General features: G+C 39.8%; 1 protein-coding gene across 1 annotated transcript; it reads right to left on the reverse strand.

Annotated features, from left to right (window-relative positions):
* btbd11b (BTB (POZ) domain containing 11b) lies at positions 1-26,712 on the reverse strand (the record flags this gene model as incomplete). The annotated part of the gene is given in 16 exon segments (XM_014336142.2): positions 1-2,279; positions 2,395-2,508; positions 2,631-2,699; positions 2,826-2,907; positions 3,366-3,468; positions 5,391-5,496; positions 6,929-7,107; positions 7,198-7,418; positions 8,445-8,580; positions 8,892-8,985; positions 10,748-10,849; positions 12,776-12,865; positions 13,588-13,753; positions 14,002-14,154; positions 17,874-18,078; positions 26,557-26,712. Coding segments are annotated over 16 exon segments (2,186 nt in total), but the record flags the coding sequence as incomplete, so codon positions are not given.

A 26,712-nucleotide genomic window follows, 5' to 3' on the forward strand; every position in this document is an offset into this window, starting at 1 on the left:
CTTACTTTTTCTGTGTTCAGTCCCAGTAACTTTGACACAGTAATATCTGCTGCAATATTTATACCTCTGATGAAATTTCACAAGTGTTAGCTTTATTTTGATACCAAGATTGTATACACAGAGTCTGTATTTGCAGAGAAATAATCAATTAATTTTGGGCATTTCATTTTCGAGCAGGAAGCTCAGAAACCTCTTTGGGGCTTAAGAGGTTTTAAAGTTTTTTGGACCTCAGGGATACCACTGACCTGGGGGTGACTCAAATATGTACAGCCAGCATTTAAAGTGCTGTTAAAACAGAAGCATGGTGCTTATAAACCTCACATTAGCAAATTAGTTGGATGGGGTCCAATAGGTTGGCAGCTGGTGCTGTAATGGTTGGCACTGTTGTATTGAAGTCCTGTGGCCTTTCCTGCGTGCAGTTTGCATGTTCTCCCTTTGACTTTATGATTCTCAATGCTTCCTCCCATAATCCAAAGACAAGTATATTAGGTTGATTGGAATGTGACCCTGAAATGTTGTCTTTTTTTTAACAGTTACAAATTTTCCAAGGTGTAGTCTGCTTTTTCCACTATGACAGCCTACAGGCTCCAGATACCCTGAACTGACAAGCGGTTAAGAAAACGCATGGATGCTACGATTATGAAGCTTTAGTTATAAAGTAATGATACAGCTATTTTAAATATAGTGATGGTTAACATGACTGATGCAGTGTATGAACATTAATTTACATTTTACAGTCAGCTGAGAGACTCCATGAATTAAGCGTGTTGTGAGGAATTAACATGTTTTGTGTGTGTCTTTTCATTTATTTGCACATGTGTTTGTGATGCCACATTAAACTGCCTACCAGCTGTGATCTAACCTTCTAGGCGTGGAGAACAAAATACTAACAGGGGAACCTTTAAATTTTACATCTGACAGAATTATAGATGTCCCCATGCTCAGATTTTTAGGCCAGAGACCACATCAAATAAATCTGAAAGCAAATACATAGATATTAATCTTTATAGAGGAAAGATCACACACATACAAGTAATGCGGTTTCACAATCCTTGGAGAACATTTGATATCGTAACGTTCTCAGTTTTAGGACTAAACAGACCCAACGCCTCTTGCACACACAATGATGACACCAGTTGACCGCAACACATTTATAGTGACCCATGCTGAGGACGAAGGTAGTGTGGAAACAGGTCCTCAATGTAATCGTCCAACAGTTCAAACATAAAAACAAGTCACTCCTCTGACATGCAACATTTAAGCATAGATATTTAAAAGATGAGCTTTTTGTTTTTACAGCAATACAGTAACAGTAAGACACATGAGAAAACATCTGTGGATATATACATTAACTTACATTATCAATAGCTCTGTTTTTATGAACAATATTTACAGAGTTACGGTAAAAGAACAAGTCCTCTTTCCCACCAAGTTGCCTAAAGTCACGTGCTTTAGTCACATTACAGCTGGTTGTCTTGTTTGGCTTTAGGGATTAATCATCTCAGGTCTACAGTAAGTGACTGACAAATATACAAATGAACTTGTCTGTACAGGGGCCACATGTGTAGGCAAATAAAAACATGAAGCTGAACTTCCTTCCTCATATCCAGGGATAAACTGATGGCTTATCACATTATGCTGATGTTGTTTATTACCTCATTACATCGGTTGAATGTTCTCCTCTGAGTTTCTGTAGCCTCAGCTGATCCTGATCAGTTTGACATGTAACAGAGTGTAACACTACTTAGCTGATAGATTTTTGCTGAATAAGGGACACCGTTACAGTCATATATGTTATTGGCAAGTTGTGGCATAATACTGTACAGCTATCGTATGAATGTCATGTTAGTAGACATATATCAACAAGGCAAACAGACAGACAGACGTGTTAACCATCTGTGCTAACAAGAAGCATTTTAGCAACTGATAAGCGTCATGGAGAGCAAGATCACGACACCTGATTTCACCTCCAAATCATTCATCGCTCAGATGCATATAAATATAGTGTCACAGCTCTGATTGCTCTCTGCTAAATCTTCTTAGTTTCTGGGTTTAGGAAACTCAGAAGTTCAGACAATTGATCCCTTGGAGGAGGACAGGTGGATGGACTGGATGCGAATAGCCAACGTTTTCTCCAAGTCTCGCAGGATGTCACAGGCGGGGCTGTCGGGTGGTGTGTCATACAGCAGCTGTTTGAAGGGCTCCAACTCAATCAGGATTACCATATTCTTCAGAAAGTAACCCTCTATATAGGATGCTAGATCTGGAGCATCGAGAAACTGAAGGACAGGGAGAATATATATATCAACTTTTTCAGAATATCACTGATTTTACGTCACTTGAGCACCACTGCAACACCTCAAAATGCTTCACAGCACAGTATTAATTTTTTACCTTGGTGTGATTGTAGATCTCAACACAAGTGTCTGTGTTGATGTTCTTAGAGCAGATAATCTCACAATGCCTTTGCAGCGCCTCCAACTGGAAAAACTTTGCTGCTGACAGAAGCTGAAAAAACAACAACAAAACAGCTCAAAATTCAAGTTCAAATTGTAGTTTTTTTATTTAACTAAAAAGAAATGATGATAGACATGTTTATGATCCGTTACTCAAGACACTAATGATCTAACCTCCATAACATCAGTGTTCCTGATGTGCAGAGCTTCTGTCCCTCCACAGTACAGATACTGCATGACAAGCTGATAAGATAAGATCCATAATTTACAGAGTGCACATAGAAAAGAAAACACAACATATATATTTAAAGGAACATGTGGCTAACATTTACTTAAAATGTCTGCCTTATCAAAACATAATAACACTACCTGAAATATTTGAAATTTGACATTGCTGATTTCAATGCATGTGTTTTCACCACATGGTCTGTTAGCTAGAAGAGTTTTGAATCTGTAGAGAATGATAAAGAGAAAAAGGAGAGAAATATCACGGGTTGGTTAACTTGGTCATGTTTTAAGAACTCACTGAATGGAAATAAACACTACTAACATACAACAGCAGGGAGAATACACAAGAGTGGAGACCAAATTAACTGCCATTCTATTACTTCTTTCTATTATATTGTAATTTGCCTTATGTGCCTTTACTTATACCCTACTTTGGTATAAATAAATAAAATAAAATAGAGTTAAAAATCCCTTCAAGATTACAGAAGAAGAAAAAAAGACCAGAGATTCACCTGATAAAGTTCAAAACATCAGAACTTACAAACACATTAAATCAAAAGTATTTTGCTATATTAAAAACAATTCAGAGTTGGGGTAATCGTATTTAGCAGGACCTTAGGGTTACAAAATATACTGTGTAAACATTCAACATGTGCATTTTAAAGGCAGAGGTTTAAATACCTGTTGGAAGCTGTGAAAAGCAGAACTTTGTGGGCATAAAAAGGTTTCCCCTCCACCAAAAAGGTCACATCAGACATTTCTTTATTGTTCAGGAAGTGGGGATCTGAAAGACACATGACCAGAAAAACTTTATGTTTTTCTGATTTTCATAAAAAGAGCAAATGGAGTGTTCAACCTAGCCTTGTCACTCGTTCTACACCCAGTTCAGCTCCATGCAGTTGATTGTATTAATAATAATAATAATACATTTTATTTGAGGGCGCCTTTCAGAAACCCAAGGTCACCTTATAAAAAACACAATTGATAAAAGGAACAGTAGTCATAAAATACATAAAATAAGTTAAAATTACAAAACAGAGCGTGACAACAGATAAAATCAGCATTAAAGCGAATAAGCCAGTTTAAACAGATGTGTTTTGAGCTGTGTCTTAAATACGGAGAGGGAGTCAATATTTCTTAGTGCAGGAGGAAGAGAGTTCCAGAGCCGAGGAGCAGAGCGACTGAAAGCTCTGTTCCCCATAGTAATAAGCAGTGTTGGTCAAGTTACTTGAAAAAAGTAATCAGTAACTAATTACTGATTACTTCCCCAAAAAAGTAATCCCTTTACTTTACTGATTACTTATTTTCAAAAGTAATTAATTACTTAGTTACTTAGTTACTTTTTTAAAAACACGATTTACAACTTGAATTGGTGATAAAGCGATAGATCTTTCAGCCCAATTCTACTTTTTCTACATAATCCATCATACAAAATGTAATCAAATGGAAAAGTCTCTTTTTAAAACTTGTTTTATTAATTTTAATGTTTTAACTTTATGCATCAAGCAAAACATTTAATTATATGCAACATTCTCTGACTGGAAGAAATTTGTTTAACATTTAAACCTATTTTCTGCACATTCCAGCACATAAAATAAATTTTTTTTGTGTTTACACTCAGCTCTTTCAAATAGATGCAAGTAAAACACAGCAGAAAATAAATAAAGTCAAAGACTCAGCGGTCCTGTTGCTCTATTTTCACCTGTAAAGCAGGAGTGGGTAGGCGGAGGTTTACCCTGGTGCAGGTGTGCCGCGGTCAGTGGAAGAATCTGCGAGTTTCTCTGTGAGTTTCCCATTACGTCGTAGCTGCACTCGGTGCTTGCTTGGAAGTTTAGGGTTTTTTTCGCTGTAAAAAGAAGTTTTCTTCCCACGCACAGCGGACACTAATGTTTTTGTCACTTTTTATGGAATCAAACTCAAAGTAAGGTCAGTACTTCCACGCTTTAAACGCTGCACGCTCATACTCTCTCCCGCACTCGATATGTGATCCATTGTTGATCTGCACACAGCTGTTGTCACCAACGGCGCACTCGCTTATGTCACTGTCATGAGACATTCTCGCAAAAAAAATCATGGTTTTAGTAACGCAGTAACGCAGCGTTCCTACGGGAAAGTAACGGTAATCTAATTACCGTTTTTTGCAATAGTAATCCCTTACTTTACTCGTTACTTGAAAAAAGTAATCGGATTACAGTAACGCATTACTGCCCATCTCTGGTAATAAGGTGTGAGGACGGAACGGTAAGATGAATAGCAGATGATGATCTGAGAGGGCGGGAAACAGTGGTGATATGGAGCAGGTCACACAAATATGAAGGAGCAGATTTATGGATACATTTGAACGTGAGAAGTAAGATTTTAAAGTTTATCCTGGCTTCTATGGGCAACCAGTGAAGCTGCTGAAGAACTGGGGTAATATGAGCTCTTAACGGAGTGAAAGTTATGACCCGAGCTGCAGAATTTTGAAGAAGTTGGAGTTTATGAACTCCAACTTCTTCAAAATTCTGCAGCTCGGAATTTTGACCTGAAAAGTTCTATTCCAGTTTCTGAACACTAGATGGTGTCATGCACACTTTCTAATCTGCATTTACTAGTAAGGGCAGACTAAAAAAGACAAGACAAATGATTCTGATGCTCCTGCTGCGTGCCTGTATGTATGTGAATACACTTTAATAATTAAATGAAATGATGAAGAAATATGCTCACCCAAACGTGATGACTGCTTCTTCTTGATCTCTGCCAGTTTGGGGATGGGGTAAGGGCCGTAACACTGAGTGAAGATCGCAGCCAGCTGCTGGCTGATCACTTCATTCTGACAAAACACAGACAGAGTGACAGAAGAGGGTAAGCAGAGCTCACCTTGGATGCATCATGCTAAGCCAGCATCCAGGAGTCTATGTTATGTAAGAGCATAAGCACATACTGCACGGCGCGCCTCTCCCACACAAACAGCCCCGACGCAAATACCAAGAGAGGTTAAACTTCTGCAGCCTTACCAGGCTTAGCATCCACTTCATTCAAGCAGTCGTTCCAGTAAAACTTGTATTTATGGATATTTCACACATTACAAGGGGATCAGATAGATATCAGACTTATTTTTCACACCCACACGTCCTTAGAGCTTGCTGTGGTGGGAAATACAGCGACAGGCTGAGCTACTGTAGGAGTGAGATTAAGAGGAAAAGACAGGAGATTTTCTTACCCTTCTAAACTTTTCACTTGTGTGTGTGCAGAGGCAAAGTGAAGGTAAGGCACGCTACAGCACAAGCCTCATGTGTGCAGTCATCCTGCTTGAATGCAACAAACTTCTAACAAATAAGTATTTCTGCATTGTCTTCAAAATTTTCTATGCTGACAAGAGAGATATACAGATATACATTTAATCAACGTTATCTAAAATGAACTAAACACTAAGAGGCTGAATGAATGCTTCAGAGGAACATGGCAACAGAGTGTCTGGTTCAGAAAAGACAAACGGCCTGTACCTTGATGTCTGCGGACCTCAAGGTGATGCAAGCAGAGCCTCTCTCAGAGATGAGGGCCAGTGGCCCGAGCCATACATCAACCAAGACAGAAACAAGGACTGACACTGCAGCAATCCAGCGAAGCATAGCATGTTTGGAGTGTACGAGTATGTGCGTGTTTGCATGTGAGAGAGGTATGCTGCTGGTATCAGACCCATGCACGTGAGTCTCTGTGGCTCTGCTTGTGTATTTCATTTATATGAGTGTATGCACACTCACACTCTGAAACTGTGCAGTGTTTTTTTCTCATATCAGCAATGACAGCTAACCTATCATGCCATCAGGGCATTATCAAGCTTAAGTCACAGTAGACAAAGCTAAGATGAGTGCCAGGACAAGGACAACAATGAGCTGGGTGAACTCTAACATTGCCTACCAAGGGATCCTAAGCTGAAGTAATGAGACGAGGGCCTAATATGATAAACTGCAACAGAGAGGAACGGGCGTCTATCAGAAATCATTATCATTTTACGTAATAGATATTGAGTAAGCCACTGGGGCTCTGTCGGTCACTGTGAAGCTGATGACCTGACTATGTAATAGCATTACTACAAAAAAAGAGGAGGACATGACTGTGGTTTAGTGAAAAGCAGACACTTAAGAGGATGGAGACTACAGTGTAGCTCTGAAGAAAATGTTCTTACTTTTACGGTAATGATCCAATATGTCGTGACACTTGCCTGTGTTTTATGTTAACAGGAAACACACACAGGGCAGTACCTTGCTGGCTCTGAGGATCTGGAACATAAGAGGCAGGCCATGCGTAATGAGCTCCTCGGTGTACTCCTCTTCCTCAATGCAGCTGAACTCTTTCAGAAGACCCTGGATCAGAGGTCGGCGGTGCTGATGGAAGCATGTGCGCAGAGACTCCAGCCAAGTGTGCAAAGTCCATGGGACTCCTAAGTTTCACAAGTACACCAATATGAAATACATTTCATACAATATAAGATACTGTAGAAGTCGCATGCATGCATTTCCAGAAAACCCACCAAGACTCCGTATATCTATGGTGATGTCTACATGCCCATGTTCAGCACTGTGGTACATGGCTTCCTTCAGAGCTTTAAGTTTGGCTTTTCCAGTTCTGATCAGATCCATCTGAGACATGCTTCTGCCTTCCAGCTCTGAGCCTTCTGCGAGAATCTCTTCCAATGACAAGACATCTCCTTTCCCTTTTTCTGTGTGGGACAACAGCTTGCGAAACACATTTCTACAAATCAAAAAAAGCAAAAGAACAAAAGCAGAGAAAAAAACTGCGATTAGACTGAACGGATTTCAGGACTCTATTTGACTGATTTTTTTTTACCAAAAATAAGTTTGCATCTCTGGCCCTGAATCAGAAGTGGGCTAGATTTTTTTATTTAAATGGAAGGACTTAAACATGATATGATAGTAATTGGGGGTCGTTACTGTTGTAGTCTGCTGGCAAGTTAAAATAAATCAATGGAAATAGCTGCATTTTGATGAATGGGAGAACGAGTCCATAAGAAGAAACAAAAACCCAGAGGGTTTATACAAAGAGCTTTATATTTGTGGCATGTAAAGTATACTATATTCAGTGGTAAACAGCAATTACACACATGGGCTTTTATACAATTTCATGCAAAATATAAATAAAGATGCTTTTAGTTTTAAAATCCCAAAATACAGCTGTCTAGCCTGAAAAATAACTAGCAAAAATCAAAAACAAACAAAAAAACTGCTGGTTTTGACATAATGCTATATTTTACAGGTCTATATTTCAGAATGATTTCCACCTACTTTGCAAGAACAACCACATAATTTGACACAAAATGAAGTGGAAACATATCATTCAAATGGAAAATTCTCTGCTAATTACAATTTTTGCTTACTGGCAGCAAGAAAGACAAAGACACAAAAACAGAGACCGTTTATACAGATAAGCTTGTAAAGCAAAGTACTAACAGAAACTATTCTGGATCGATTATTAAAAGACAATACAGTATTGTACAGAGTACACTGTTTGCAGTGTAACCCTGTCAGTTTTGCCATTTTGTTAAGCCAAACTTTTAAAATAGTTTTGGAGAGTTTTAAGTCTTAACAATACTTTGAAAACAACAGAAAGACAACAGGAGGTTACTCATGCAGGAAACTGAAGACCTGTGGTGCTAATTTTACAGACGTCCTCTAAGGAAGTTGTGTTTGTACATAAATAAGAGTACACAGTGCTTGTATGTTTGCTGTTGAAGGGAACATGAATGCATTCGTCACCTACCTGTGCCCATGTGCTGCTGCCAGGCTATAGGAGTTCATATCGCCTTGTGGTGCAGTAGAAATTCCATTGCGGTACATAGTTCCCACCATGGGGTCAGCGCCTCGCTCCAGCAGCAAACTCACCAGCTCAAAGTTACCTGCACATGAAAAATGACTGGCTCAGTTAAACACGCACACACACACGGAAATAATAAGATTAAACGAAAATGAGACCGAGAGAAAGATGAGAGAGAAGCACACGTTTCATCATTTGTTCCACATTCATGGCTCTATTTGTCTTTATTCTTCCAGCCCCCAGGAGAAACAAGCTTCTAAACTTGGAATTCAGCCACTGATCATGCTGACACTCAGGTGTTGTTATCAGCTGAGTATAGATGGCCAGCTGCTGCTGACAGCATGGTGTGATACAGTTGGGCAGGAAGATGGGAGTCCTGCTGTGTCTTAGTACCTGCAGCAGCAGCCAGCTGCAGCGGTGTCTCCGTGTAGTTCTCCATCCCATCCTGCAGGGAGCCTTCCACGTTGGCTTTTGCATCCAGCAGCAGCTGCAGGTGAGGATGCAGGTGAGCATGATTGACAAAGAGAGAGAGACAAAGAAGAAGACAAGAGAGCAGAGTGAGGGGAAGAGGAAGAGTCATTTGCTAATGAGTCTAATTTGATGTCAGGATGGTTAGTTTAAAACTGGCTAGTTTAAAACACAGCCTATTATTTTATCTCTTTAAAACAGAAGTGCTACTTTTGGAGAAATAAACTAAATAGATGAAAGTCAAATGTATGAATGTCAATTTTTGCCAACTTTAAGTTTAGTTTTCTTTTTGTCTGCTTTGTTTTTAAAAAAATGCATTTTACAAGTCCCATATACAGTAGTGTTGTTGGCTATTAAATGTTAAAGGTAGCTAATTTTCCATTAGTTTCTTTATTTTCACATTACAAAATTGTACATATATATATATATATATATATATATATATATATATATATATATATATATATATAGATAGATAGATAGATAGATAGATAGATAGATAGATAGATATATAAATATATAAATGTAATAGGAAGCGAAACCACAACCAAAAAAGCTGGAAAAACTCAATTACAGACAATCCAGGAACTGAATCCTTTTTTTCTTGAATATTTTAAATACATACAGACAATGTTTCCACACCTAAAGACATGTTCTTAACTTTACCGTATGTAGGCTGTTTCAGCGATATAAAAGAAAGCTGGCTGCTGCAGCAAAATCTGTTACTGTCGGCCCAAATTCTGCTTTAGCAAGCTCTGAAGGCTTGAAAGATTTAGCGCCTGGCACATACACTTATGGGATGCTGTTATAGGTTCTTTGAGGCACTCTTCAAGAGTCTTTCAGTACCTCTTTCCCAAAAACCAGAGAACACACAGAAATGTGCAAGTTGCCTGTTATATTTCTAGCCATTTTAAGATGTGTATGATTATAATAAGAATTGAACCAGCCTACATTCAGGACCCTTTCAGGCCAGTCCAGTTTAACTTTACTTTATCAACATTCAGATAATTCACCTGTACTATACTTCTAGGAAGACTTATTTTCAGCGAAAGTAAACTGCTCTTCAAGTTCTTCATATAAACAGATCCTATCAGAAATAAACAGAAGACTTAAAATGACACTGACTGCAGGATATTTGATGATAATAAATCAATTTCATTAAAATTGTTCATTTATTTATTTATTTTTAATGAGATAATGATCTAGACCATCTCCTTAATGAAAGATATTTCATGAATTTGTTACATTTTAATGGTAATACTTTCTATGACTTTACACCAAATTGACTCTTTTTTAACTGCAGGGTTTCAGTTTTCTGATGCCCTCAAAGACAAAACTGTAGCACTACCAAAACATTTTCCGCTGGACTTTAATGATTCAAAATCAGATCCCTCAGAGGGCAAACAGAAATAGTTAAATGAGTTCGATAACAATTAGGCTGCTGTGTTTCCATTTTCCACTTGCTAAACTCAGTTTGATCCATTTGCTCAAAAGTGCAAATTGACTGGAGGTAGCCATGTGCTGACCTAAAGCATGGCTGCACAATTGCCCTCTTTAAATGTATAAAGCTCATGTTGTATATATTTAGCAACTAGGTCATTTTCACAAATGGAAAATAAAGAGAGAAAGAGAGAGAGAGAGGAGAAAACTCTTAGTGGAGAGCCGTCATCATCACCACTGAGAAGCTTTGATGACAGAAATGGCAATGATGACCAACCATGAGCTGAAGCACAACAAAAGGTCACGATGAGAGAATCACAGGTGAGAAAGAATGTCACTACCTGCACCACAGGCACATGTCCGTGTAACACAGCGAAAGTGAGGGGCGTCGCCTGCCGTGTTTCGGGAAAGACTGAGGGGTGCTTGTGCACTGAGTTTGGCACCTGGGGAAGGGACACAGGTAGGTGGGTTGGGTAGGTAGGAGGGACAAAGGTGAGGGAGAGAGATACGAAGCCATTAAATCTACTGCATGGCCTACGAGGCACAAGACAAGCAGCTGAAGGGAGGGGAGAAGGGGAGAGAGCAAGCTCTACAGGAGAAACTAGAGTAATTAACCAGGAATCATGGGGCTGCAGAGGACATCCCGCCACTGTGTTTGCCTCCTAATGAACACGATGAATTGATCTGTCTAGTTAGGCCTTGTCCTAATGGTTCCACCCTCACTTTTCACCCTCTGCTTTGGCTTTTTCTGACAGCGCTCTGAATTGACCTCTCCCAGGCTCAGCTCGTTGGCCAGGTTTAAAAACTAAAAATGTGACATACACGAGACACAGGAGCATGAACAAAGCACAAAGGGACATGTTTTTACTTAGACTGCTCTGGGAGAAAACGAGGCTGGGATGTCCATTAGATTTTATGAATTGGTACTTAATAGTGTCATGTTGTTGTATGAATCAGGTACCAGCTGAATACAGAAGAGTATACAGGGGAAATACACGTGAGGGGGGCATGTGAAGTGCAATGAAACAATAATAGTATTTTTTATTACTTATTGTAGTTACTGTATATTGTGTAAGCTGGCCAAGGTTTTCCTCTGCAAGAGCTACAGTCTATGTCAGACTGAGAAGAGATTCTCTGTTGGAGCAATCTTACATAATAAGTGTCAAGAGCACAAGGTAATAGCACTTGAACCAACACTGAAGTCAATGTAGACTATATAGGCAAGCATTATGGAAATTCCCCTTAAGTATGACAGGTCCTTCATCCTTACATGAGTCCACCTGTCAGCACTTTGTCAACCCTTATCTTCTACATGTCCCTCGAGAACACCATCCTCTGAGTTTGGGGAGATCATCCCAAAGTTCCCATTTGCTATTTTGGCTTATTCAATATTCCATAATTAGTAAGTAATTATGGATCATTTTGGATCGGAAAATTATTAGTTCACTTAAACTTTTCCCACTACTGGAACCTGTAGTATTAGTCCGCAGGGTCTTTTTTTTTTTTTCTTATGTCATTTCCTATTTATCATTGGTACCCGATTCATGCAATGAAAGTACACGATAAATTTTGAAACAAAATTCATACATAATACATTTCTAAAAATGGAAATACACATGCCTGAAATGAATATTAAAGTGGGTCTTTAGGTTTTAGTCGTTGACAGTGCTTTGTGCTTTGGCCAGCTGTCATGAATGCAGTGGGCTGCAAATCAACTCTGACACAATAGCTGATGGGACATGTTGTTGCTGAAGTGACTAACGGAGATCAGGATCATGAGACCTCAACTGAATGACCTCGCTCATGTCTGCGCAGAGTCAAAGGATGCTGTCACGATTCTCTGCAGACTCTGTGAGGAATCCTGCTTGCTTTAAGTCAGCTGATCTCTATTTTTTCCCGGACATAGAAAAGAATGAGTCAGCAGGAAACCTCTGTGTCACGTTTCACACTCTAACTGCTGAAATGCAAATAGATTTCAGCGTATAAGAGCACAGCAGTGAGTGCCTCATGATCTTCACCTCTTGTACATTTAGCCGCACGACACATGGGAGAAAACGAGAGGAAATGACGGATGACATGTTTGGTTTTCTCCAATTTAAAGGAAAAATAAGTATACAAATACATTTGTTACATTAAAGTGTACCGTTATTTCAGTACTATTAATTTAAATTGTCTACATATAAAATGGGCATAAAGAGTGCTAATGTCTTCAGTTATACTAAGCAGCTCAATCTTATAATACAAAAAAGGTAAACGATATTTCTATTCTCTAATCAAAGCAGCCTGGTTCAGTTCTGCTGACTTCTGCTCAATGCCAAAAGCAGAACAGCAGACATAAACGTTTTCTTTCTTTCTTTTTAACCACTGACCTCGCTGTTAATATCTGCTCCTGCATCCAGCAGCATCTGCACCATGGCTTCATCTCCACGGACACAAGCGTACATCAGCGGGGTCATACCCTACACAAGTAGATGCACAGAGAACGAAAGCAGCTGCGATTTAATCTTTCATTTTCTTGAAACACTCAATGGCAAATCCTAAAAATTCGCTCCAGGACACCATTTTCAAGCACTTTTCTTGGGGAATGTCATGTTTCCTATCCCCCCACTGAGTAATGTGAACTTGAGTTATACCATTTGTTTTTAGCTACAGAACAAGGCTTAATGCTTGGTCTGCTTGTCTTCTCGACAGCTCAAATTCAGGGTAGAGTTCGATGGCAGCGATATTCTGCTTCTGATGAACATTTTAAAGGATACCACATGAATTAAGATCTCCTCTGGGCCATGTGGGACACTACCTGAGGCTGTCTGATGGACACATGCAGTACAGCCCTCTGTATGTGAAATCTTCTGCTAAGCTCAGCCCTGAACTGAATGTTGATTTTCCCAAGGAAAATCAGGAGCTACACTTGCAGTATTCCCCTGATGATTTACTGTACTTGAGGTGGAAGTCATGATATAGTGCAGAGCTCTAATGCAGGAAAATATATGTCAAAATAAGATTTAATATGCATAACTGCCTTTTAGCTCAAGAGTCAGCACTGTGCTCAGAAGCGGAGGAACCTCAGTTTACAAAACAAACAAAATAAACACTTCCACAGGCTGTGTGTGTGTGTTGATGTGTTCATGAGAACAAATGTGTCGGTATATGCATTATTAAATATGTTGACTGTGTTTCTAACCTGCTCACTCATGCTGTTGATACCATCCGGCCCTAGCAGGTTGACAGCCTGCTTTACCAGGTCTGTGCGTCCACAGCTGAGCATGCGGAAGCCCAAATCCTGCAGGAACTTTGCCTCAGAAGAGGCAGCATCCAGTTTCCGTGAGGCACAGAAGCAGTCATCCGTTCTGAAAAGCATAGCACACAAAGTGAGTGCAAGCTGACAAGTATTACTGTTTGCTACGTGCAGTGTTTTCCCTAAACACCTTGCAGGCTTTATTTCTTGACACTACAGGGAGGACGTGAAACACGCACATCTTTCCCTGCATGCATAATTGACATGTATGCGTGTATGCTTTTTGTGGGTTCAGATAAAGAAGTTGCCTGCACACATGTTCTGCAGCTCAAGCGCAAGCCCACTCACTCCCGGGCCTACCGAAGCTGGCGGGGCTCACAGTCCACTCCAGGCAGCAGCAGCCTGGCAGCCTGCCGCACATCATCGCTGTCCACAGTGAAGCTGCGTCTGTGCTCGGTGTGAACCACAGCTACACGCACCCACTCCATCAGAGGCGGCAAGATCAGAAATGGCCTATAGAGGGAGGTAGAAGCACACGTAGTTGCCACCATAAACACAGTGAAGTCACACTTGGTGTGCGCAGGCATTTCACTAAAATGGAATTTGCATGTTATTTTGTTGCCACTGTTAATTATTGAGAAAAAGATTAACTCACTTTGAAGACCCTAAATCAGAACATAAAAGAGGTGTTTAGATGTAGAGAGGTTGTAGACCATATAACTAAAAGAAAATGATCATTTTAAACTGCTCTGCTCTTGTTTAATGATCTAAAGTCTGTCATAATACCATAAAATACTGCCCCGCTGTTGCTTATTGTTTAATAGAACATAAACCCATATGCCACAATGCACCATATAAACCAACACAATGCACTGCAAATTGGGGATGATGCATTATAAGACTTATATGCCTTTAAAAGAATCGTGATGTCATAATGCTGCCAGGAATTACATGTGTCATCATTTTCACTTCACAAGATCAAGTACTGCAGTTCCTCCTCATGTTTTCCTATAATGCTCCGTGTAACGTATTTCAGTAATTATAAAAGATCATTATCAGTTAAGGTAAACTGATCGTGTGTTTGCTTCCTTGGAAATGTACAGTACTGCGGCGTTCAGACGGCAGCAGGTAACAACCATTATACATCATTCATCCTGTTCTCTGACAGAGAAGACTGAGAGAGCACGCAGGCGTTTAAAGCTGTATTTGCACAGAGCAAACAATCTAGGTTGCATTACCAACCAGGCAAACCCCCCATGGGCTCTCAAACAAGCTATGTTTACTACATATCATCTGGGCTTATGTAATTAGATTCATTTCAAATGAGTCTAGCTCCTTCATGCTCCATGTTGACCACAGCTGAGAAAAGAGAATCAAAACCCAGCGCCAGGACCACAAATGCTTCAGTTTATATTGAGCTCACCTTTATTAAAGTTGTCCTCTTTGCATGTAATCAGTAAACAGCACAGAGAAAACCTCAGGCGAGGTCGTATTATTATTCCACCATCACCCAAAGCCTGTAACTTTTTTTTTATTATCAATACATGTGGCAATCATTTTCATCTATAACAGCCTGATTGCTCAGCGTATAAAATGTCAGTAATAACAAGAGATGCCCATCATTAATCCCTGAAGCCGTGTTCTGGTTTTAATTATGTAAAATAGAAGAATTCAAAACCTCTACCTCTGGCCTTCTCTCCTCCACTCATCCTGCATCAGTGTTTACAACAGCCATATGGAATCCATATGAATGGAAATACATATACAATATGTGTGTTCACCTTTGTGACTGACTGATACAAAAGCAATCTTAAGTGAGTTGGTAATGCAAAACATAATGACACACCCATGTGCTTTATAACTACAGAAGAACAATGACTTTTCAAGACCTTATTATGTAATATAATAGGACAAAAGTCTGACACACGCTATTGGAATGCAAACAAAAATGTTTTTAAACAAACTGATATTTACTTTTTAAACCATGTATCATTTTAATTATATAACAGCATTTGGACGACAGTAGTAGCAATTTGTTTAGTTTCTTTTAAAAAAACTCTGTCAGATTATTTGACTGTTGCCAAATCCAGAAGCTGGTTATGTGTTTGTGTTTGTGTGCTCTTTGCGGATTTATTAATCAGTATGTCGCTTTACAAAGGATGTCTTAATGGCTGGGCTGCCCTTGACACACGCTGATTGCACAACTCTCTCATCTCTGCTACTTTAAGCTGACAGGAGGGTCACTCAATATTAGTTTGATATGCTTGTGTTTGTGTTTTACTCACTTCAAAGGAGCCTGACCTACAGCCACGTGACATTATTACTTCTGCAGACTTCATTAAAGCTCTGCACAACACCTAATCAAGAGTCAGGGAACGTATAATGCCAATGCATTCCTTCTCAAGCCCAATGGAAACTTTGGTTCACAAGCAGTTCAAGGTCGCCCTGTTTCCATGCAGTGCTCTTTAAAAGTGCAGACATTCTGCAAGGAAACAGTTGAAATCAGAGGGATTTCCTTAATGTTGGGTCCAGAATTGGATTTAAAATAACCTAAAAAAATATAATAACATGCGCTAAATATGATGTTGGTTACAAACGGTGGAGCTAAAGCAGACATAAGTTGGATATCTGGGACACACATTAACTGATAAATTGCTCCACGACAGGTGATGAAAGTCTGGACTGCTCAGGCTCAACTGTCAGCTCTGTATTCCACAGAGGTTTCTACCAAAGCAGAGGAAATACTGAACATGCAGCGAATAAATGTTTCATGAGTAGAAGTGGCAAAGAAAGTGAACACTGTGGGAACATGTATCCAAACACTATGGAAACACTGCCTAATTTTCATGCCACATGTGTCACCGTCAGAGTCCCACAGCTTCCTGAATATAAATTCCCAATAGGGCAGTGGTGGTAATTCTCAATGCAAGTCTGTTCACGGCTGCTCCAACTGCCCCTTCCTTCCACGACTCAGGTCACCCAGAGGGCTCGCTCAAGTAGCCAAGACGTTGACAATTCACTGTACTTTCCTTCCAGAGGAAAACATCTGGTCTGCCATTTCACGGCTTAGCACAGAGAGCCAGAAATACAATAATAAAGAAAAAAAACAGTCAGCAGAGGTGTACAGTTGCAGCAGAATGATCTCTGCAGAAGCAGCATCACCACTGGACTGTGTTATAAGGTGAGGAGGAGGAGGAAGAGACATGCAGAAGCTTTGATTGTGTCTAACCAAAGACAGTTTCCACTTTTTGTCCCAGTGACTTGTGGTGTGCCTTTATTATTACTACTAAACTAATAAATTGTAATATTTATGAGCTTTCCTGTTTCCTGTTTTACCTCCATAATGTAGTGCTTTATTTTTTTTGTAGACAAATAAAGGCTTAACATTGTGCTGCTCACCTGACTTGCTTTTCAGGTCTTGATGCAGGATGACTGAAACTGAATCTCAGTTCCATAGTTTGTTATAGCACATAGATTTTCAAATTAAGCTGACAACCTTTACAGGTATCGAGGAGATTGGGAATTTTGTGTATGTCCTTCTGATGAAGGTAAGACAAACATTCACTCAGTTTTCATCTTGATAAAGCGTCGATCGCAGGGCTCAAAAATAAATCTAATGTCAAGTGTAAAAAACTGCAGTCCCTTAAACAGCCACGGACAGAAATGAACAAAAGCAGAAGAAACTTTCCCTTTCATGACTCAATGAAGTGGAGGAATTTCCTATAATTTACCAATATTGTGATGCTTTGGGTGACAGGTGGGGGAACTCAGCATTTCTGGTGCTCTGTACTCTGGCAGGAGCTCTCAACCATCTGTGTGGTGCTGGTTTCTTTTCTTGCCAGTTATCATACAAACAATATGACTTTAAAATGGTAGCCCACAAACCAAAAGGTGAAATCAGTTCAGTTATAGCCCTCTTGTTCTATAAAATCTATGCTGTCTGCTCATTCTTGAGGTACAAATCTAGCAAACAGCTTGTAAACCTTCCCGTAGGTAAAGGCTTTGTGTGTTTTGACGCTGTAAAGACATGTTTAGACGTTTCTTTTCTTTTTAAAAAATAAAGGAAAACAAGCGCGAATAAGAAAAGCAGACTAACTGTTGTGGTTCACTGGCTCTGTGAGCCACCAGATGCAGTGATGCTCTGTTACTCTGACTTTTTTCTTTTACTGCTGAGTGTTGCTGATGAGAAATGTGGACGTGCATTTCCTTTATTTTGCGTGTTTGCTTCTAACCTCTCGGTTTGTAAGGTAACCTTGGAGGGTTCAACGTTGGGGTTTTCCCACTCCATCTGAGGGCAGTGCATGAAGTAGCACAGCGTGTAGATAGCTTCCGGTGCCCAGAGTATCACGCCGCTTTTCTGGTGCATTGGTGTCCCATTGTTGTGGTTCTTCATATACAGTGGCTGTAGGTGGTGCATAGCCCGTGACACCAAGTCACCTACACACATACACAGACAATACAAACAGGAAAACACAAAAGGAACACAGACAGTGAGAAACGAATTCACGGGTTCACTCAGTAGATGAGAGAGATGAGACCGAAATATTTTAAGCACATGGCCTTTAAAAAGACATCTGGGAATTATCTTTATTCCTCCCAGCCCCGTTGGAGCTCACTCTGTCAGGGGAAATCGAGAGTTTCCATGCACCACAATCAGGAAAAAGACAGGGTTCATCCCAGTTCTTTCTGTGCAGCTCACAGGAGGAGAGCGAGAGAAAAAGCATGCCCAGGACTGCAATGGATGAAGAATGAATATTTATGGATAAACATAGCTACTCCAAGCTATTTCCCCTGCATAATTTGTCAGTACTTTAAGGTCATCCAGTTGGGCTTCAAAACTCCAAACTCGAGAGGGTTTTGCTAATAAAAATCTGAACGTTCTCCTAGCTGGTTTAGAAAAAAAGTAAATAGTTCTTGGAAAAGTATGTTCAAGCCAGCTTTTTATGCCGTGGGGACCAGACAGATGGCCTTTTTGTAGAGCAAATTCAGTTAATCAGAAATCAAGAGCTGGCCTAGAAGTTTCTTTAACAGACAGCCCAATTCTTTCATGTGACTGTGGTTGGTTAGTTATTGAATGCTTACTTGAAAAACAACCCTGTTTTATTACAGCTGGACTCAAATCCCATTTTGCTGAATGCTGTCAGGTTACCGTCGCTTCTCCCTTCCTGTCTAGACCCACCGCGTGATGAGAAAATGTGATGAAATTGTGAAGCAGGGTCGCTCTTAAAAAAAAAGAAGGAAAGAAAGACACACTGTGACATATTGTCCTGGCCAGTTTGATAATGTTGAAGGCACAAAAGCAATAGAGCATGATGACACTTGGTTCCCTGTTTCCAATGGACTATATTGTATGTGTGACTATTCGATACAGAGAGGGAACAAACAGCCATTCTCATACACAAAAGGGTTTGTTTAGCATCAAAATTGCGCTATTTGGCGCTTGCCAAGACTCCATTTAGCCATGACAATGTGAGAGGCAAGTGTGAAAAGGATGCCTGAATGAGGGAGGAGCATTCATGCAATAAAACAATCAACTGTCCTTTGGGAACAGTGGCGCTGCACTGATAGAGAAATCATGTTGTGATTCAATGAGCAGGGAAAATTATGCCAGGAATGACCACCTCTTGTAGACTTTTAGCTTAAGCTTTGCTGTTCCAGTTACTCTCTGTTACTCCTTCTTTCTCTTAATTGTACCAATGGGAATACAGATAAGCTGGTAATAGTTCCCTTTGAAGTTCAGTAAGGGAGCCAAGGTGGTCAGCAGCAGGCAGTTTTCATGTCTTATTTATGCTGCTCTGTGACATTTCCTTTCCTGGCTGAGAAGGCTCACGAGGTTAAGAATGTAGATTATTTCAAAGCTGAAAAAGTCCAACAGTAGTGCAGCTTCACGTGAGATCACTGTAGCAGGTGTAGGTGCAGCACAAAGTGGTAAGATTTCTCTTTGGAAGGTCATTCAGAAGTGCGACAGTTTAATAAGCTAAAATGTCAATAGACTTTTAATTACAAGATCCAAGCTTTTAATCAATACCTCATCCTTGGTGATTAATTCTTTATACCAACAAGAAGAGGAGAGGTGGAGGACACACACAGCAGATCCTGCTTCTCAGGTTCTCAGTAATTACCTTTTAGCAGTGGGGTCATGCTCTCCATGTTTTCAGAGCTTTATAACCATCCTCGAATAGCAAAGTCACATAAATCGACCAGTTTACAGAGTATAATGGCACTGGTTTAAATTAGAAGGGGTTTTATGAGAGCTGGCTTAAGGTCAGTAAACAGCAATGCAGGACCCACATAACAAGCACCCTGCTCATTACTGCAGAGTCTGAAGGCAGTGTAATGTTCAACAGTGAGCGAGATAAATGTATTGAATTGAATTGAACTGATATACCTTTATTAGTCCCACGAGGGGAAATTTCATAAGGCTGCCGACCTATTGCACGCAATGGCGGCGCCATCTTACCCTGTGACCCTATGTGCGTGCGTGTCCAGAGTTCAGCTGAGACAGTGTCCTAGGCTAAGTAAACAGTCTTCCAGCCAACCCAGGTGGCCTTGCATGGAATGGGAAGGAACAGACTAAATGTAGAAATTCTCGCTGTGCAGCTGCTGCCATCATCACACGTTCTGTGTTTCAGTTATTTGCCACTACATCGTGATTATAACAGCCGCCTGTGGCCATCCTGCCTCAACAAGATGCTAAGCTATTCTTTTGCTATTAGTTTTGTCCATTTCACAACATCCAGAACTCTCAGGCACTCTCTGCCACACATAGCGGATAGCATGGAGGGCACAAACTGTCTGTTAGTGTAGTCGTGAGTGGAACTTCTACTCTTTAACTACCTCTGCTTTACTTTTGAGGGGCCATCACAGCACACAGTGTCCCCGAAGTAATCTGTGTGAGTCTGAACTCTGCCGTCTTTCAATCTAGTCAGGTTAGTTTGGACGAAATCCGAAAGTAACATTTCTTGCTGTTAGAGGACTTGAGAATTTTTAGTAAAGAAGGAAATATATATGCAGAGGTTTGACATACATAGTTGTAGATATAGAATAGCTTTGAGAGAAATGGTGAACAAGAGCTGAACCATCACACAGACGCTTATTAACCTCATTTGATATCATTCAGCATCGAGGCTGTAAAGACATAATTCGAAGTGTTGCGCTGACCACAGAGCAAAACACTTTTAACACTTTGTGCAAAGAAAACCACAAAAAAATAATTAACTTGCTGTTTTATTTGAAATGTGGTAAAAAAAAACCAAAAAAAACCCACAACCCCAGAGGAGATAAATGAGAAAATCAAGACATTTTCACAGCTACAGTAACAAAATGATCTTTAAACATCAGTGGCTGATTAGCAGCACCTGCTGTAAGTTCTTGGTGGAGAATAGAAAAACAATCACGCTCGACTTAGAGTAAAGACATACATTTTATGATGAACAGAAAGAGATGAGACAAAAGTCTAATAATAATAATGAATAATGACATTTGAAGCATGTTTTTTTAATCAGCGACATTAACTAATAATAAAGGACTGAGTACCGACAAAGGAAATTAAGGCTAGCTTTGAATCATGAATGGATAATACAGGCATTATTATTTTAGTGACATATAAAACTAGAGACAGAATAGAGGTAATCTGTGACTGCTTCACTCTTGTTTCTCTGTTTCTAAATTGTGTTTAGTATATATAAAATTGATGGTATGGTTTATATATAGTCATTTTTAAACACCACTGAAGGATACTATTGAAATTACTTGAGTTAATGAATTTTGGAAAACTGTAAGACAGCTTGACCTTTACACGAGTTACAAAAGAAATTAAAATAAAACAGCTTGGTGCTGGAGAGATTTCACATGTTTGCATTTCGCACCATGTGGTCTAATAAGGCAAAGTATTTGCTCAAATACTGATTGGATAACTCTTTTCTACACAGCATCATATTAGTTAGCATTCTGGAAACAACTCCAACAGTTTGTTAATTGGTCTGGCTGTCAGTCTCATTATTTCCAAATTAATGGCATTCAGCAAAAAGACAGAAAAGATGGAGAGATTCAGGCTGACTTCTTAAAAAAAATGGGGAACTCACTTAGGGAGAATTTGACAACCTTGAGGCTTTAGGATTGATTCAGTTTATTATTAAAACTGATTTATGGAAGGAAGTGTAATGTTTCATATAGTAAAATTCAAAGAGAAAAAAATAGTCTTTGAAGCAACCGACAGCACACTGTTACCTTAATCTAGCTTAAATACCACGGACAAGCTTGGCTCACGTAACTCTTGTATATTTCCCAGTATATTAAACTAATTCTTTCAAATTTATGTTTAAGCAGTTTGCACAGAAAACATACGTCTGCTCTTTGTGGTGTAAAGAGTAAAGAGTTTCCACGGACACGTATCCTTCATCCATTGCCACTTCTGTGAAAAGACTAGTTCAGATTTAGCAACACACACAGCAATATGTGGAAAATATCTGAAGCAGGACAGCATGACTGAGTGATCATGACACACCCATAGTCCTAATAACTGCAGCATTTGTGGAGCCATCATTTCAGATATGCTAATATGGCCTTTTGCTAGAAGAGATGAGGAAATACAAAGAGGTAAATCAGCGAGAAACCTCTTAAATTGAGTCTAAATGCCAGTGTGAAAAACTCACACTGCAGGATTCATATTTTTACTGTGCTGGAAGAGCCAAGGTTGGTTTATTCCAGGAAACTGGTTTCAGAAACTCTTACTGTTCTTTCCCCCTAACCTTTTAATCTTTTACTCCTTCATTCATATCTTAGTCTCTTTCAAAAAAATTGACTTTGTGACAGCCTGACAGTGCAATCACTGCTGCTTTTCACAGTTATTCATTTTGTTTCAGCTTGAGCTGAGCGACTGGCTGCAAATCCTCTAGTTATTTACAGAATTGCTCTCCAGAGCTGATAACATTACCACTGGACTAAGCTGTCCTATTAGACATGAGCGGCTCTGTTGTCTCACAGTGTGTTTGCAGTGTCAACATAACAGTACAAGTCCTTGCTTGACCTCATCAATACAACACGGACAGAGGCCCTGCGATGTGGCTCATCACTGAAGCTGCCCTGCAGTCGGAACAGCATGCAGTGAAGAGAACTGTCTCAGTTTTTATTACGATGATAAATATTTACGCTGGATATACAGAAAATACTTTCTGAGTCTTTTCTTAGTACGCTGATGCTATAGCAACAGAAACAGACCCTTCCCACATTATTTGGCTTGGGAATTGATTTATTTTTTAATTTTTTGTCATGCACATTAGGACACAATCTGTGCTTTTTTCGGTGTATGCACCATTATTCTTCTTGACACTGCTGTCCTTTCTTTCTTGCAGAGCTGCAACTAAAGACGCAACTGTTCAGCACTTGAAAAGGAACATCCCGATTCTGTGATTATATCTGATCAAATCAAATGGGAATATGTGCCGCTGTGTATTCAGTGGTTCGCAGCACAGCTTGCAGATGTCTTCAAGCGCCATTATCATTTGTTGTAAAGTTTCCCCTTAAAACAGAACCCAAAGTAGAAACTGTTATGAAAGCTTTATACTGGACCTTGTTTGAGTTCTATAGCATATTGTCCAATTTTTGTGAGCAAAGACAAAAATGTCAAATACAACCAGTATGTAATGCTGAAAACCTATTACAATGAGAGAAAACTGACAACTAAGGCTTATGTAAATGACTTCATGTTGTATAAGCGTAAGCAGACAGCATTATGACGCCCATTATTCTTTAAATAATGAGTACATTGTAAGTGGACATGCATTCAATTAACTTTTGGAGGACTTGTCAAACTTATAAGCTAAAATCATTTATTTTAATGAATGGCTGTGGTTCATTAGAATTGCTCCCATTGACAGTGTAACTCCCACACATTTATTTAAATAAGCACACTTGCGGTCAGATTATAATATAGTGATTTACTGATAGAGCGGGACAATATTCCTGCTCTATCAAACATCAGATTATCACATTAGATGATAATGTCATCTAGCTGGAATGTGAAGATTTTCCAGAGCTGAACACCTTCACTAAAAAGAATAAGAGTAAGATACAGTAGTGTGTAAATTTCTTTCATTTCTTTGTGCAAGTAGGGAAGTCCGCGCAGTGATTATTGAAAAGTGTGCAAACATACATGGAAATACACATATAATGCAGTTTGTGCAATTCTAACAAGCTTGAAAACTGTTATTGTGGGCAATCGTGGCTCAAGAGTTGGGAGTTCGCCTTGTAATCGGAAGGTTGCCGGTTCGAGCCCCGGCTTGGACAGTCTCGGTCGTTGTGTCCTTGGGCAAGACACTTCACCCGTTGCCTACTGGTGGTGGTCAGAGGGCCCGGTGGCGCCAGTGTCCGGCAGCCTCGCCTCTGTCAGTGCGCCCCAGGGTGGCTGTGGCTACAATGTAGCTGCCATCACCAGTGTGTGAATGTGTGTGTGATGGGTGGATGACTGGATTGTAAAGCGCTTTGGGGTCCTTAGGGACTAGTAAAAGCGCTATATAAATAACAGGCCATTCCTAACACAGCTGAACTCTCTCAGGCAAGCTTTTTGCTTTTCTTTAGGCAGTCTTCAGGAATGTTTCTCCAGGATTCTTCATAGAACGTTGGCTACTTTTTGTTCCATTCTCAAGATGATCCCACGCTGCTTCACTAGTGTTACAGTGTGTTTTTCTATCCAGGCATGTTTTTAATGCATTGGTACTATGTCTGGGATCATTGCCATGCTGAGAAATAAGGTTGCTGCCAATCAGATGCTTTCCGTATAGTATTGCATGGTGGATCAAAATCTTATGGTATTTTTAATTGCATCAGTTTAGACAAGATTGAAAACTTTACTGGTTGCAATGCAACCTAAACCATGACAGAAACACCGTGTTTTACAGATGGCTGTAGACACTCACTGTTGTACCTCTCTCCTGACACCTTCCATACCAACAATGCTTTAAACCAAAAATGGCAAATTTGGATTCATCACTTAATTAGACCTGTTACCACCTATTTTCAGTCCAGTTTGGCATACCTCAGCCTTTCCTCCCTGTTTCCCTTCCTTAAGAATGGCTTCCTGACAGCTACCCGTCACTCAGACCATTTCTGATGAGGCTTCAGTGAACAGTAGAAGAATCAACTGAAATGATCAGATGCATCCTGCAGGTACAGAGTCAGGTCTTTGCTGGATTTCTTATTTTTTTGTCAATGGCATGCCTTTCAGATACCGTTCATCTGTTTTTAGGCCTGACACTTCTGTTTGGCTTATAGTTTTGGCTAATAGCTCTTTGTGCAAAAGTACTGTTTTATACCTGTGTTACCATTGGCATATGATGTTTGAGGGGTTTTTTTTGCAACAGACAGCAAGTAAAAAGTGCCTAAAGATACAATTCATTTTCTCCAAAGAAAAAAAACGTTGATCCTGGAGAACTATTGCTCAAGACTGCTTTAAAAAATTACAGTAAAACCTGGCTCCTTGTAAGCAAAATATAAAGAAATGAGGACCAGCTTAAGCCTTTTGCACAGTACTGTTTGTATGAAGCAAAGGCATGTTGGATCTACACATGATAATTGAATCAAAGAAGGATAATATGGTTAAACATCTACTAATATAAATATCACGTCTTGGGCCTGCCAATTTTTTTTGTTTGTTTGCTTTTAAATTCCCTTCATGACTTTTGATTTTTTTTTTTTTAAAGTTGGCTACACAGATTTGAGTTTTGATGTTATGACATAAATTTGATCATGTCATGATTAACCCATTAGAGCCCAGCACCATTTTTATTGTCAGCAAAACTATGGGAGAGTCAAAGTTGAAACTTTAACAGCAACTTTCCTCAGTGTGCAAAGGGGCGGTGGATCACCATTGGATCTTAGGGGTTGAAGTGGGAACTTCTGCTGTAGGAAGGAATCTCCATCCTTAAGTTGTTGCTAGATAAAATGTCATAAGTAAAAGCAGCAGGAATCGCAAAGATAAAACTTGAATTTGGACATGTCCATCACCTCAAGGATGGAGATTTTTCTACAATACCTGTAAGTGATAAGAGAATTTCCTTTTTCTCCCCTTGTGTTTTGGAATCGTTTTGAAAATCGCCTGCAAGATTTCTGCAGGCTTTCAAACCTCAGTGATTAAAGACTGATGCACACACTGTATTTTTAAAGTTCAGGCCTCTAAAACGAACTAAAGTACTCATCTCAAGCAATGTCTTGTCGTGTTATATGAAGCAGGTATCCAAAACTGTGCTAACATATAAAGTGCAGACTTATAAATATCACAGCTGCAGTTGTGACTTGTGAACACGAATGTGATGCTATAAAAGCCGTACTGTTCTGCAAAGTCTTTTGACAAGATATTGAAATGCAGCTGTCCTGCTTCGCTCCAACATAATTTTAATAATAACAGCTGAATTCAAGCAGTAAGAGTTTTGGGTATGCTGTCTCACGGTCACATTTGCATGGCTTACTGGGACATTTGTGTAGAACAGAGTCATCAGTAAGGTTTATGCTGTAACAAGTCAAAATGTCTGCTGTGAAAAATGTTCACTGTTGGGAAAGTCGGATGATAAGACCTCACTTGCAAATTTATCCCACAGGCGTTGGTGGAGACTGAACTTTTTTACTTGAGGTTTTTTTTTTTTTCATTTTTAAAAAACATCTCAGTCAACTGTCAAAACCAAAGCTGGGAAACAACTTTCTATGGCTCTGTGCACAGAAACATAAAAGCATGTTGAATAAGCATCACAAGCCCTGTAATATTTTTATGGGACACAAACGGCTCCAAAGAAAGAGCCGAATAACTAAATGCCTTGCTCAAATGCATAGTGGCTCTGGAGGGGAGGGGTACATAATAGTTTTCTCACCTCTGCACCTCCACTTTTCCACATGCATGCACTCACACATACATATACGACTCACTCAGTTCAGAGATGCTGCCCACTCTCGTGGCCAGTAAGCACTGTTCAATGGAGCGCAGTTCGGACTGACTGTAGGTGTTTCCCTCTCCACTCTTCCCAGCTCGTTGCTGCTGCTGGTCCCTTTGAAGAGTTAGACCCTCGGGTAGGCTGAGCACAC

This window comes from Haplochromis burtoni, unplaced genomic scaffold, assembly GCF_018398535.1.
Source record: "Haplochromis burtoni strain Fernald_Lab_line unplaced genomic scaffold, NCSU_Asbu1 Contig_127, whole genome shotgun sequence".
NCBI classification, from domain to species: domain Eukaryota; kingdom Metazoa; phylum Chordata; class Actinopteri; order Cichliformes; family Cichlidae; genus Haplochromis; species Haplochromis burtoni.